General features: G+C 39.4%; 1 protein-coding gene across 1 annotated transcript in view; it reads right to left on the bottom strand.

The window, feature by feature from the left end:
• Positions 1-9000, bottom strand: part of TNRC6B (trinucleotide repeat containing adaptor 6B) — a gene marked incomplete at its 3' end in the record, with an annotated part of 111011 nt that extends 102011 nt beyond the window's left edge. Inside the window, exons 1-2 of the mRNA XM_079534875.1 lie at positions 8983-9000; positions 2918-3007 (exon numbers count right to left, since the gene is read on the bottom strand). Of these exons, the coding sequence (XP_079391001.1) occupies positions 2918-2962 (45 nt within the window). The 5' untranslated portion in view covers positions 2963-3007; positions 8983-9000. The remainder of the gene's footprint in view (positions 1-2917; positions 3008-8982) is intronic.
• Positions 9001-14859: the final 5859 nt, after the last annotated feature.

Raw genomic sequence — 14859 nt, 5'->3', positions numbered from 1 at the left:
ATAAAGTGGCTTTTAACTTTGACCTTATGTTAAAAAAAAAAAAAAAAAACAACAGAAAAACCCACAATCACCTTCAGTAACAAAATATAAACAAAAACATAAAAACCAAGTTCAACATTTTTTTTTCTCCATCTTTCCCAAGAACAGCCTCAGTTGGCTGCAAAGTAAAGAAATAATTTCATAAAAGAAACCTTGCATGCTTTACTTTCATAATTATTGTGGTGAAGCCAATAAGAGATGCTAGGAATGACCACACAAATGGGAATTTCTTCCTCCGTATCCCTTGCACAATCTCTTTTTGGCTTGACATGAATTATCCAGAACAAAGGCTACGGATGGTGCCTTAACATGATAAGATATAATCAAACTTATTGTCACTCAAGTACCTTGAATGTACTTAATCAGCAGCAAGTGAACTCCTAAGAACCCTAAGAGCTCTGGGTTCAATTTCTACAATGTTTTAGAGAAGAGCTTCAAAGGAGCTGCTAATATACCAAACATCCTTCTTGAATGCACGCAGGAAATAAAACTCCAGAAGATGTAGATACAATTTACAGGCTGAAAAATCTTTTTCTATTGAAGGCCAGAGAACAAGTAAGTTGTGGGAATTACAGAGTATAAGCTGGGGAGGAGTCCAAAAGGATCACAAGGATTTGAATGTGGGTATAAACACCTAGAAAAAAAAACCTCACAGAAGATCCACTGATCTGAACAATAAGCATAGCAATAATTCTTTATCTGGGTTTTATTTACAGCATAATATTTTTTAATGGATAAAGGGGGAGAAATGAAAGAAACAAAGAAAATATGAATTAATAGGTAGTTACATTAATGTATTTGACGAACAAAACTGTTCCTTCAAAAAAAAAAAAAAAATCACGTCTGCTTTGCAGAGAAGAGAAGCAAACAGCCTTGATGCAAGAAGAACTGAACTACATTACTGAAGTCTTAAAAAAAATATTTCTTAGGGAAAAAATCTCTACGAAAATGGCTCACTAGACCACGTGAATGCTTTTAAATGAAGTGCAAAATAATACAGTGAAATACACATTGTTTTTCTAGGACAGACCCTGAGTCCTGAGACTATCATTTACAGTCAAAAGAAACACTGGGGCATGCGCTCCAGTGCGAAGTCCTGTGTATCACAGGACGAGAAGGAAGCAGTCCTGACAATGTTTTGCTTAACATACACTGATTCTGTGTAGCACCTGCTATACAACAATACGCACTTAGGTATCTAAAGTCACTTTAAAAGGCTTTATTTGGAATTTAAGCTCTGTACTTTTTTGAACACCTTACGTGGCATGAAGCTTATGATCTTCGCCATTCCAATTAAAATTAAAATCCATCCAAAATAAATCCATGAAAATAAAGCCTGCTTTTTACTGGAGAAAAAGAGTAAATTTCACAAAAATGTTGCTTCAGTCTACTTCCTGCCACACAGACAAAAGAAAACAACCACAGAGCTCTTATAGGTATACATATATACACACACACACACACACACACACCACACACTCATATATAAAGCTTATAAAGCTCTTACATATATATACACACACCTAAGAGCTTTGTGTTTTTTCATATATATATATATATATATATACAGACATATGTATACACACATATATACATACATATGGCTTTATGTGTGTATATATATCCATATACAAGCACATAGACACATACACACACACACACAGACTCTGCCTGATGAAAATAAAGCACAGATGACCATGCTGTTGAACACAGTAATTCATCACACCACGATGTTTTCTCTCATCAGTATCCTCCACTGGTCCTTGTAACCACATTTGTGTTAAGAGAAGCTTTCAACCATCTGAGTGGGTGCAGGTGCATCCAGATGTGTTTTCATTTGTCAGTTCCAAATCTATTGAGTCTTCTTTCAAATCCATTTAAAATTTACACAGTTCCCTAAGTACGTATGGGACAACCGTCAAGTTATTTCTGTAACAATTAGTTAGCTTCTAGCACAATGACTAGAGCTTAAACAATGTTTTGTTCTATTAGAGCATAAAAATATGAGAAGATGTCTCAGGAAGCTACAGCCTGATAGTGACGAATTTCAGGTCCTGCAACGATTCCCTTTTTCAGCTGCAACTGCAGTACATTACAGGAAAGCTACAAGCTAACAATGATTTGGATCTTCATGAACTTTAGAAGTCGTATTTTAAAATGCATTAATTTCAAAGTTAATGCAAATTGGTTGAGAAAGGACTGTAGAATACACTTACAAACCTACTGAAGAATATGATAATGACCATAACATTATGTAAACCAAAGTCATTCACGACTCAACACCTGCACCTTCAGGAAGTTGGTCTCAATAGCAAAAAACAGGACACAACCAATGTTATATTCAACAGCAAACTTAATAATCTGGTCTCAACAATGCATGTCTAGTATCAGAGATACCTTTATAGGTAACAGTCCATCCAGCCTCACAACATCAAAGCACATGCCAACACGTGCAAGGAAATGAAGCCATCAATCAGTCAGTAATATAAACACTGATACCTGCACTCACATGCCTAATTCTCCAAGTTAGTTAGCTGACAGGGTGTGTGTGTGGGACAGAAACCTTGGCAAACCCCTCCAGTTCTAACAAACAGAACACAAGCAAAGTTAGCAGTTCTTTTCAAGAGTTCCCACATATCTTCTTGGCAGTACCCTAATGCAGACACTTTCAATCCTTAGCAGTCAACCAAAAAAGCTCGTGTTCCTAAAAGCTTTTAAAAATGTTATTTTTAATGCCTCCAGCATCATAAATACTACTTATTGCATGCAGTTATTTATTAAAAATATCATCAGTAGTCAGCATTCACTCCACATATTTCCCATTTCAGCCAAGCAAGTTCTTGATCCACCAAAACACCGCACTGTTTACCTCACTGACCTTGGGGCTGCCTTCCTCCAGTATTTCTCCCTCATCAGTTTGCATGGGAACAGGATCTGTGCAAAGCTCTGCAGAAATGCAAAATACTGCCTAAAAGAGAAAAAGAAATATATATTTTTAAAAAGAATTATTTGCTGCCTTTAACAGTGGTACACGAGGTTGCAGTGCACATGAATAGTAACTCCAGGCTATGATCTTCCGCTCACGTTCTGCATGTATTCCTTGAATTTCTGTTTTGTGCAAACAGTAAGGCATCTGCTGTTCAGGATAAAGATACAATTCTACTTAATGAGAAGAAAGCACCTAGCAGGAAACTGGTGTCTTTTCCATGCTAAAATATGTCATTGTTGAGTATTTGTTGCATTCATTGTGTTCACCGATTAAAGCTACAGTCAATACAGAATAATTACAGAGAGTAGAGGCGAGCACATTTTTCTTACTGGAAAACAGTTTTGTGCAAATACAAGATTCACAGATTCAGCTTACAGTCTAAAGGTTATCAGTCTGAAAAATTGTCAAGACTAGCAGTCATCCTAGGAGTAACTCTGAATTCTTATTTCAGGGAACTTTTCTTTGACTTCATTTTAGAAATAAATATAGTCTAAGCTCTAAACGGTTCAGGAAGCAGATAAAGTCAGTCATCTTTACGTTGCTATTTCCAATCTAACCAAGGCCAACAGCTCCCAGCATTTTCACTGTTCAGCACTACTTGGTAACATTTATTTGTCTGACAGCGTCCGTGCATTTCCAACTGAATAAATTCTACATTCCAAATTCCTACCTTAAAATTTTAACTTACTGACAAACGCAATGCAGTTAGAAAGACTTTAATTAAGAAGTTCAGACAACCTTTCACTCCAGAGCATAAGCCGTGTTTTAGGTGCAATTCAGCAGGAATCTCTAATTCAAAAAGGCAAGATGTCTGCTATTAGCAAATCCATGATATTCCAGTTCTGTGGAAAGTAAGGGCTCACACTGTGTTTAAAACTCTAAAGCAAGGAGCTGGTTAGCCTTTAATAATTGTTCCTCTCAAGATGCTTAACTCCCCAACTGCACCAGCATTTACGTGCCACTAAAAGTCTGCGTGCCATATCTGCTCCTCAAACTACACAGGTGCTGACTTCAATATCGCCTTTGCTGCAGTAATTTCAAGCTTAAGAACTGAAAAACTCAAGAATACAAACTGTAATGAAGAGAAAGCTTAAAAATCTGTCACAGATACACCTCTTCTGTCAAAGTTAGAGGCTGTTCATAAACTAAGGCTGTACTGCCTTCTGTATTTTGTGCAGGTAGAAAATATCTTTCACGGCTATGAAGTTGACACAAGAATTGAAGAATACATCCTGCAAACAAAGGGTCTGGAACTACAAAATGGTGCATACGGCTTATCAAGCCTTGCAACCAACAAACTGTTACGTTCATTAATATTACATAGTCTCAGGCAAAGCAGCAGCATTTTTCACAGACTTGCAGAATAGTAATGTCCTTTCCTGGGTAAAGATGGGGATAAAGCAGAACTCTCACCAAAACTGCCTCCCTCCTTATTTTCACAAGGTGTGTAGGATCTCAGAAGAATTTCACCCTACTTCTATGGTAGGTTCAGTTACAAACAACTTTATTTCCCATTTTCAATGAATGCTAAACCTTTGAACTAGCACTGTCACTACAAATGTGATGCTCCATCTTACCCTGTATTTCCACATGCTAGCACAAGGCGTAACAGGTACAGCCTTTCAAAATTATGAAAATGCTTTCTGAACAACCCATGAACTTGAAATGGGCAGGTTGTACAATCAGTGCCACTGCTGAGAGAATATATTGATCATTCTTAAACCTAAGATTTAACTTAACAAATCAAGCACGCTGTGTTTGTCCAAAACCACCTCCAAATATTCAGATGGGACTTTTTGAAGTGCATGAAATAAGCTAATTGAGATCCAACAGATGCTGAAAGTATTATATCAGCTAGCAGTATAAGAAGATGCATTATTTTATCCCTTTGGTGCCCCAATCCATTGCACGCAAGTTAACTACGAATGCAGTGTGACAAAACAGTTCTTTCTAACACAACATAAACCAGTGCTCTGGAAATATCTTCAGCTTTCATCCCCTTCCAGAAATTCTACTGTAAATTACGAAAGGGGAATAATCAATTCATACAGGATCAACAGCAGATTAATCTAAATTTCAGCCCTGTCTGCAGCATGTCTCTGAGCAACATCAATGAATGCGGGTTTGTCACTTTAACAAGGAGATTAAGTAAACAAAGGCAGGAACATCTCAAGTGAAATACTGTAAGAAATGCTCCTAAAGGAATTTGGAGTTAGGCTCTATTAGCAGTGAAATCCCTAAGCACAAGATATGTCTCCTGGAGTAGCTTCCCTTCTAACAAATGAAGGCTGATAAGGACAGACAGTGGGGAAATTACAACTGTGAGGCTGATAGAGAGAAGTTATTCTGCCAGTACTCAGAAGTCTGAAGTACCAAACGGTAGGCAAGATGCGTGTCACACACGTGTCCAAGATCTCCAGCAAGGCGAGCGCCCTGAGCACGGCAAGGGCTCCAGCAGCCAAGGCCTGGGCCCTGTCCATGGTACTTTGCCACACTGCATTTCCCAGCCCAACCCAGATGTGCTGGGGCACAGGCTTCCTCACCTCACTTGGCCAGATCGCGTTCAAGCAATTGGGAAGCTCCACAGATTGCTGGACAGACAGCGTGCAGCCCAAGAGCCAGAATGGCTTTGGCCAGAAGGACTGCTGTGGCACCAAACTGACTTCAGTTTGCAATTACAAGAAAGATGGAACTCGAGCTGCAGAAGTGCCGAAGAAAGTTCATAAAATAAAGCAAGATCAATCAGGTCAAAACAAGACCACTGCAAGGACTTGTCGCTGTTCATTAAGAGTACTATGAACCTCAGAACTGCTATGTTTATTTTCTGAGAAGATTAAAAAACAGAAAAAAAAACAAAAACAAGAATCTTAAAAATCAAGGAAAAAGAGAAAAAAAGTAGAACTATGAAATAAAATTAGAAAAAAAATAGAAAGGTTACAAGAATAACAGTAAGCAAGTTCCCTCATAGTGGAGAGACTAAATACACCAGAACAATCCATAGTTCAGAGCGCAAATGAAAAGCAGAAGCAACTGCAATGGAGAAGGAAATATATATATATACACACACACACATACACATGACACTTTTCATTTGCCTCACAGTTCATCCACAATTCATGTTTTATCACCTGTAATGTTCAAAACATGATTGATTTTACTATTCATACAACATTCAGCTAGCATGAACTCATTCACACGGGATGGCAAGAAGCTGGAAGTTAAAAGGCTCTAATTTGGGAGAAAACAAAAACGCACAAAAATAATCCAGCAGCTGGTACAGGAAGAGCTTAAGAACCTGAAGCCACAGACTGCAGGAGGAAGTTTTGCTGAGTACTATCCTGTAATTGTATTTTTCCCTGTGGTTTTTGACTTTTTCCAGGCTACAAACTATCGAGTAACAAACTACATGTCCAATTCAATTCTCTCATTTTTACCTACTTTCCTCAACTCCCCACAAAAGGAAGGATTCACATAGCCACTAGCATAAGAATGCTGCATTTCAAGCTTCCTTATTGCCAAAAGCAGACATCTGGGGATTCCCAAATCCCTGAGAAAGCATTTCTGTGGCAGACTTTTTTCATAGTAGTCATTACAATTAAAGATGACTTCTCAGCCAAGGAAGCAACTGCCTGGTGCCAGTATATAAAGAATCAACACAGTTATTCCATGCTGTTGGCAGTGTCAAATCTCTTAGGCTTCTGAGCAGAGGGTGAAAGATCACACTTGGGGTAGCTTTCTTACTTTGTACACAGAGGATAGAGAGGCAGGTGGTATTACGGTCCTGGAAGATTGAAAAGGAGGCCAACAAAACAAGTAATGTGATGCACCATGTTCCCTGGGGATAAAGTTACATAAAGTTTACAGACAGTCCATTTAAGGTTTCAGATCTGAAACCTATGAACAAAGCCACTCTTGGAAAAGGTCAAAACACGATAATCCCCTTCTTCCATTCTTGCATATACGCACCAAAACTACTTCACATGGGAACTGAAGTCCCTCAGCCTTTTTATTCATCTGAAGTCTTCTGGAAATACTAGCTTCAGCATGAGTGAAAAGCACCCCAGTGAAAGTCTGACAAATGGCATACAGGTATGTCAGCATATTCGCCTACCTAGCAGATGCATATCTAAAGTTAGTAACAGCTTTTAACTCTAAACCATAATACAGCGATTAGAAGAGGTAGAGACACTCACTAATGTGAACTTGCTATCATTCTCACGAACCTTAATGCCTAAGATAACATTATCCTACCATAAAGTTATTACTTTCTGGCCAAATCAGCTTAATGTTTAGCTCTGTGTTCCACCACTTTCTGAAACAAAGATGTACAGAATTTATTCAGCGGTAACAGGATGATGGACACAGCTATGAGTCGTAAATACAGGGTAAGCACAACAGTAGAGATCAGCCGTCTTCTCACTACTGTATTCTAGAAAATTTTGGCAACTAAAACCTAGCCAAACTTCCATACGCTCACAAATCCCTCAAGAGTAATTCCAATGAACAAGGTACTTCCTCAGCCTGACTTTCCCTCACATAGAAAGGTCGATTATTCAGAAACATAACAACCTCATCAGCAAGGGTGTTGGAATCCAAATGTATTGAATATTTCTGGGTGTCAAACAGTCACCATCAGAACTAAGCACCTCATCTAAGAAATGGGTCTTTCAGCACTACTTCAGATTGCCAGTAGAAATCACAGAATAAAGAGGAAAATAGTGTCTTCCATATGATATAGAGAAAAGAAGTGCTTTATAATGTAAAATCAATTGTGGTTCCTATGCACTGTGAAGTCTGAATCAGATATGGCCCACAGGAAAACCCTCAAAGGACAGCAAGGCTGTCACCATTACAGATGGTGAGCAAAACCTGAAGGTTCTCTCAAGAGCACCAAGCAAAACAAACTCACAAATGCTCTTCAGAACACAGCAAACTTGTATACATGCCATACTTGAAAAGAGGAGTTCAAATGAAGGTAGTACTATACAGAACTATGTCTCAAATGAACCTGTTCATTTTACTAACACAACAGTTTTGATCACTGCAATCACTGCCTTTATGTACACATGCAGACAAAACTGTGTTAATTTTTTTCCCACAGATTACCTAGCTAGAGCATATGAAATTGCCACAGTTTCACATTAAGCAGAGTTTTTCTCATTGTACATAAGCAACAAGAATTTAACATATGGAAAAAGAACAGAAGAGTTTTTGTTATTTTAAATGAGAGTTATGAGATACAAGAAAAGAGCATCCAGAAGAAAAATAAAGCTTAAATTTAAATTAATTGTTTACAGGAACCAAAAACTTGCAGATATCAGTGACTTTGAAAAGAAGTTAATTTACGATGAGATTTTGAAGAAAGCCACCGTACAAATCAACTGTAGCTGATATTCACAAATCCCATCAGGCAGTGTATAATCAATAGATATCAAGATGTTATAATCACAATATAATCGTATAATCAATAGATATCAAGATGTTATAATCACAATATAATCCAGAGAGTTAGGCAAAGGAGACAACGATAACAAAAAGAGAATAGGTGGAAGAGCTTACCCTTCGGCTGGGCTCACCACAAAACACCAAGAGAGGTGCTCTCCAGAAGAGATCCTTCCCCTCTGGTAGCCAGCTCTTAAATAGGTCTAGGAGGAGTGGAGCCTGGCTCCACCCCTTCCGGCAGCACAGGTGAATTGCCTTCACCTGTGCTCCTCTGGCTGACTCATGGCTCGCCTCAGGTGATCAATCAGAGGTTCAGGCTGTGACTCAGCAGTTCCCATACAGGCAGTTACATGAAGAAATCTTTCATACCCAAACCCACCAGAAATAACACATTAGAACATATATCTGATGGCAGCAACGTATTGTACAAATGATTAAAAATTAGTATGGGTAAATGTTCATTTCACCTTCAATTTTCAAGAATGCAACATTGAACTTTAGTCAATTTTTACCTTTGACAGTTTCCAAGGGCTGCCAAAGCCCACAAGGATCCGTCCTGGCTACATTCAGTGCAAAAACGAAACCCTAGAAGATAATAAATAAATAAATAAATAAATATGTATATATATAAATAAATCAGACATCCAACATGGTCTTTTCTAGATAAAAACCACATAGAAATGAAAGACAATTGCCTCTGAAGCTCAGCAACGCTTACAAAGTATTTAGAAAATGTTATAGTTATCTTGTCAGACAATGTGGAGTAAACAAAAACTTGTAATTGCAAAAGAGCAATACAGGTTCCTCTCCTCTCCCTCAATGTAATGTATGCAGTATTGTGGAGATGGGGAAGAAAAAGAGCTATGGTTACACACACTGTTACCTAACCCTCTCTCTTCAGTATTCTTCTACCTCAACTGCCACCCTAATCTAGGAAATTATTCTCTAAAGACAAGAAATTCACATGTTGCAAAATGATTTATTTGCTGATCTGTAGGATCAAATTTTTGGATTTAAGTTTCAGCAAACTTAGACTTCTACAGAATAAAGTTGCACCACTCCTGGAAATGCATTTTAAGCTACCTCCAAGAAAACCCTAAAACCACAACACAGTTTATTAATTCAAGATAATTATTACTCACCCATCCCCAAACAATTAGGCCAACAACCAGTACTGAGAAAAAAAAAAAAAAAGAAAAAAAAAAAGAAAAAAGAATGCTTATCCTACCCGTGAAGCCATTTAAGAGACAAGAAAACCATTTGATGAAGACTGACAGTAAGCTAACCAGCCACCAGAATGCTGCAGCCTGACATTAAATTCTGCCTAAAAACACATCTTGCATGACAGAAACATCAACCTGATACTGAACAGGATATTTCTCTTCTGAGATTTTACTATCATTATCAAAGCCTGTAGAAACTTTGCCACTGTTGGGAGGAGGAAAAGGAAAAGAAAAAACACAAGAAGAAAACCTTTTTGTGGTTTAACTCAGCAAGCAGTTAAACATCACACAGGCATTCATTCAGTCCCCACCGCAAACGGGATGAGAGAACTGGAAACTAAATACAATTCATGGATTGCGATAAAACCTATTCACTAAGACAGAAGAGGAAAATGGAAACAAATATGCAATGGTAACTATATAGATACAGCCACAATGCAATTACTCTCCACATGCTGACTGAAACCCAGCTAACAATACAACTGCCTGCCAGCCAGCATCCTGCCAACACCACAACTGCCCACCATCCGCCACCAACTAAAAACCAGCAACCCCAGAGCAGCAACTGCCCCTGGGTAACTCCCCCTCAGTTTTACAGCCTCCTGTATGATGTCAGGAGGTACGGAATACTCCTTGCCCAATTCAGGCCAGCAGTCCTGGCTCCACCCTGCCCTCTGCCGCCACACCATAAAGGCAGCGGCTCTTGCCAGCGAGCCGCCTGGCCAGGCGCCAGGTGAGCACCATCATGCAGCAACAAGCAGTGCAGTGGCACACTACTAACACTACATACACACACACACACACACACGTTACCGTTTTCTCATTACTATCATATTACCCCTTTCACAACAGTTTTGAACTGCTTGATCTATTTTGAACCATTACTTATCTGTAGGTACAGGACTGAAACAGCCTTCCATCCAGAAACAAACACGCGAAGCAGTACTGACCCACAGGCACAGCACGCGATCTGCTCAATCGCTTTGAAATAGTTTTCCAAGTGAGCACTACCACCTTAATGACTCGATGTCCCAAAGGCAGTAGCAGCTTTGTACCTAAAGTGAGGATGCTTTTTTTAAAACAAAGCAAAAAAACAAACAAAGCATTTTTAAATTGTTGCTACAAACTGAGGTTCTGGAGAAAGAAGTCTAATAAAACTCTAACTCCCAATCTATTTTGCAATAAGTGAATGCACACCCACACCATTGTTTGTAAATGCCCCATTTTTACCTACTGATTTCTAAATGCTATAGAAAATAAATGAAAATTGAATTGTTCAACTAAACTAATCAACTAATGATTATTTATCATTCACATCCCTGAAACATCTCAGAAATATCCAGCAAGCCATTTAGAACAGTATTATTTAACAACACAACACCTTACAGGTGAAGTAAAAGACTTTTGTCAGCTTAAAACACATATGTGACATCCACCCCCATCCAATGAGAATATCAGCCAAAAAGCAAGACTAACATCTGTGCCGCTTCAGACTGAAAAAGATCTGAAGGTGGTTGGCTTTCTGGGCTATCATTTTATGGGCTGCATTTAAGAGAGGGGTGGCAGCAGGGAGAGGGAGGTGACTCTCTGCCCTTCAAATCCCCAGCTGGAGCACTGCATCCAAGTCTGTGACCCCCCAGTACTGGAAGAATGTGAAGCTGTTGGAGTGGGTCCAGAGGAGGACCTCATCTTAGAGTGGCCCTCTAAGATGATCAGAGGGCTGGAGCAGCTCTCCTATGAAGAAAGGTTGAGGGAACTGGGCTTGTTTAGTTTGGAGAGGGCTCTGGGGAGACCACATTGTGGCCTACCAGTACTTGAAGGGAGCTTACAAGGAGGGAGAGAGAATTTTTACATGGTTTGGTAGCGACAGGATGAGGAATTCCTTTAAACTAAAAGAGGGGAAATTTATGTTATATGTTAGGAAGAACTTTTTTTTTTTTTTTTTTTTTTTCCAACTCTGAGGGCAGTGAGGCAGTGGCACAGGCTGCTCACAGAAGCTGTGGTGCCCCACCCCTGGAGGCTCAAGGCCAGGTTCGATGAGGCCCTGGGCTGCCTGAGCTGGTGGGGGGCAGCCCGGCCCATGGCAGGGGTTGGAAATGGATGATCTTCAAGCTCCTCTCCAATCTAAGCCATTCTATGGTTCTATGAAGTACTGCAGAAGCTAGCCAAAATAACAGGTTGTTTTTTTCCAGAAAGAGTTTGCTATAGGATGGACACTGAAATACCACAGCATCAGTATCTAGCAAAAGCACTAAAAATTCCAGCCAAACCACCAAATGCTTATGAACCATTAATGTCTCTTCCTGTGAAAGAACTGCTGCTAATTACACCAATAACATGTCCTACCTTATCACAGAATCTTGGTCGTGAAAAGGAGTATGGATTCCTATCTCTAATAGAAGGCCTCTAGTGAGTTATCTATTTAAAAGACTGATCATTTTCCTACCATTACTGTAAAAAATACAAAGCTATGTTTCTAGCACAATAACAATGTTAATTAGCAAACTGGCTCAAAAAACTCGAATCCAGCAAAACCAGACTGGGTTCAAGGCAGAACATGACATGCAGATGAGTAACACTGCAAAGATGATACAGCAAGGAGAATCCCAGCCTTTGCTGCAGTCAGAAGAGAATGTAAATATCATGGATACATCTCTGAACTCAGATCCTCAAATTATCTAATTCTGTCAACAACTAGCTTTGGGGATGTGTCAGCATGCTTGTCTGGAATGCAAAGAAAAAATTATTAAGAAAAGCAGACACAGTTCAATTACTGCCCAAGGGAAGGAAGAGGGGAGCGAAAGCAAAAATGAAAGCAAAGAAACCCCAGCCACAACTTAGGCACCTCTGAAAGAACAAAGTTGGGAGGGATCCTACCTTCCCCCCCCCCCCCCCAAAAAAAAAGTCTGACATGTCCTAAGTACTAACCAGTTAATTACACATACTGATTTAATATCCAGGTGCACTGCAAGATCAGACTCAATGAGTTACTCTGCAATTACGGAAACAATTCAGTATATCTACACACTGCTAGGGCATATAAATTGTCATCCTCTGTCACGCCAGTCCCACATGCACGTACACTGTAGTCTCCACAACATTCTTTATGTAGTTCTGGTTCTAATACAGCCAACTGCAGCAATTCATTTAGCTGAGGTAAGATATCTCTGAAGCTGCACAATACCCTCTACAGAGTCAGGACTCCCAGGCTAGCTTTTTTCCCCTAAGTATTTTTTAGGGAGCTCACCAAGTTCATGGCTAACAGCAAGTACCTCCTTTCTGCTCACATCACATAAGCTGCCTCTGTAGGAACACCACGGTATTGCAGGTGCACAGAAAGGAACAGGTCACAATCAGTACAACGTCTTCTTCAAACTCTCCCTGCAGTCTCCCATTCAAATCTGGATAACACCAGTAACACGTGTGACAGAATTTCCTATTGACTGAGAAATATCACAGAATAGTAGGCAATTGTAAAAATGTTTGCAGCTGAGAGGAAGAATGGGGTGGAAACTTGATTAAGAACTGAGATAACGCACACAGGTGCACTCAAGGAAAGCGCTTATGTTATTCTGAGAACTCCTGAGTATTGATTACATGTAAAAATTAATCTCATTAATAATTGTTGGGTATGTAATCCTATTTTGAAAGAATGATGGCATACGAACATCACCGAACTGGCCAACACTTAAGCACATTTCAATTAATTCAGAACTTACTACCCTGTCTTAACAACAGCTAAGCTAAAAAATACTTCGGTTTTAGTTTTGCAAGACATAACTGACTTCCAGGAACAAGGAGGGATCCAAAACCACTGGTTTACCACCACATACCCAAGTTAGCAGTGCACAAAAAAAAAAATCTAAATTATTGCAGTGGCTATTATAGGTACTATCAAAAAAAAAGAAGTTTAGCATTTAGTTAATCAACAGGTGGCAAGTTTCTGGATTCACTGCATCATCCTGCTGCCGACTGCTCGCGCTGAAGGTGTACAGCATCATGTAGTTCCTCCTATTGGAATAGCTGGCATAAACCAAAATATATTTTTTTTCTGAGCTTCTGGCACTAAGAGCTTTTTGAGTGTGATTTCCATTCATTCCATTTCTGACTAGCAACAGTACACTTGGAGACAAAAAGGGGGTCCTTGCCACTGCCATTTAAATATCCAAAAATGTTTGACAGGGGTTAATTTTAAACTCAGTTCCAACTTCCACACCGCAGTGCTTCTGATAAAGCAACAACACGCGTGTGCACAGCGCCCCAAAGGCCTCAAGCTGTCTAAAATCATCACCTCACAAAAGCCAGCTGACGTAACTACACAAAAACATGACATATCCAATTAAGAAATAGAGAAGATGGCCCGAAGCAATTCACAACTTCAAAACAGCACAAAAATATTTCTTGCTTTTCACCCCTCCCTCCCCCCGCCCCCCATCTACAGTACACTTGCACTGCAAAGGCCATCATTTACCATAAAAATTGTTCAGGACAATCCACATTTCACCACAGTAGTCCTTCACTGCATTTCACTTCCCAAGACTAAACAGGGAAATGTCATTTGTAATCATTTAGGAACAATGAAGTAGGAGGAGAGATCCCACTGGTGTCTGAGAAATAACTGACCACTCTTCTGCAGTATTTAGAAAAACTTATTTGTCCTAATTAGGTGGAAGGAAATCCAGAAGACACACCTGAAGGAAAATAATAACTAAAGATACAATTCTAAACAAAGCATCCAGGAAGAAAGGGAAAAAGCAGAAATCTTTCATTATTTTTATTTTTTTTAAAGGAAGAAACAGAAGAAACCAGCATTCAGCAATGATAGTTGAGTGCTGCACAAAAAATCACCAGTGTTCTACAAAACATGACATGAGACAAAACATCCATCATGTTTAATTCAGTGTTGGCTGCACAACTTCATACTTTTGTTCAATATTAACTTATCTGCACTGAAGCTGTCTGCTCTAGATGGAAAATGACTCAACTGTTAGCACTGATCTGACACAGCCACTTTCAACAATACAAATAACTGTAACATGGAATAGATACCCTGTGTGCCCTGTTCTTCTAAGGGACTGTAAGAACAGAAGGCCTATACAAACGTTCTGTCATTAACCTACAGGTACAGAACGCGAGCCTTGAACCACAGCACTACACTAAGAGACC

The sequence above is a fragment of the Tetrao urogallus genome (assembly GCF_951394365.1).
Source record: "Tetrao urogallus genome assembly, chromosome: 1".
NCBI classification, from domain to species: Eukaryota; Metazoa; Chordata; class Aves; order Galliformes; family Phasianidae; genus Tetrao; species Tetrao urogallus.
This window is presented reverse-complemented; position numbering and strand designations above follow the sequence as displayed.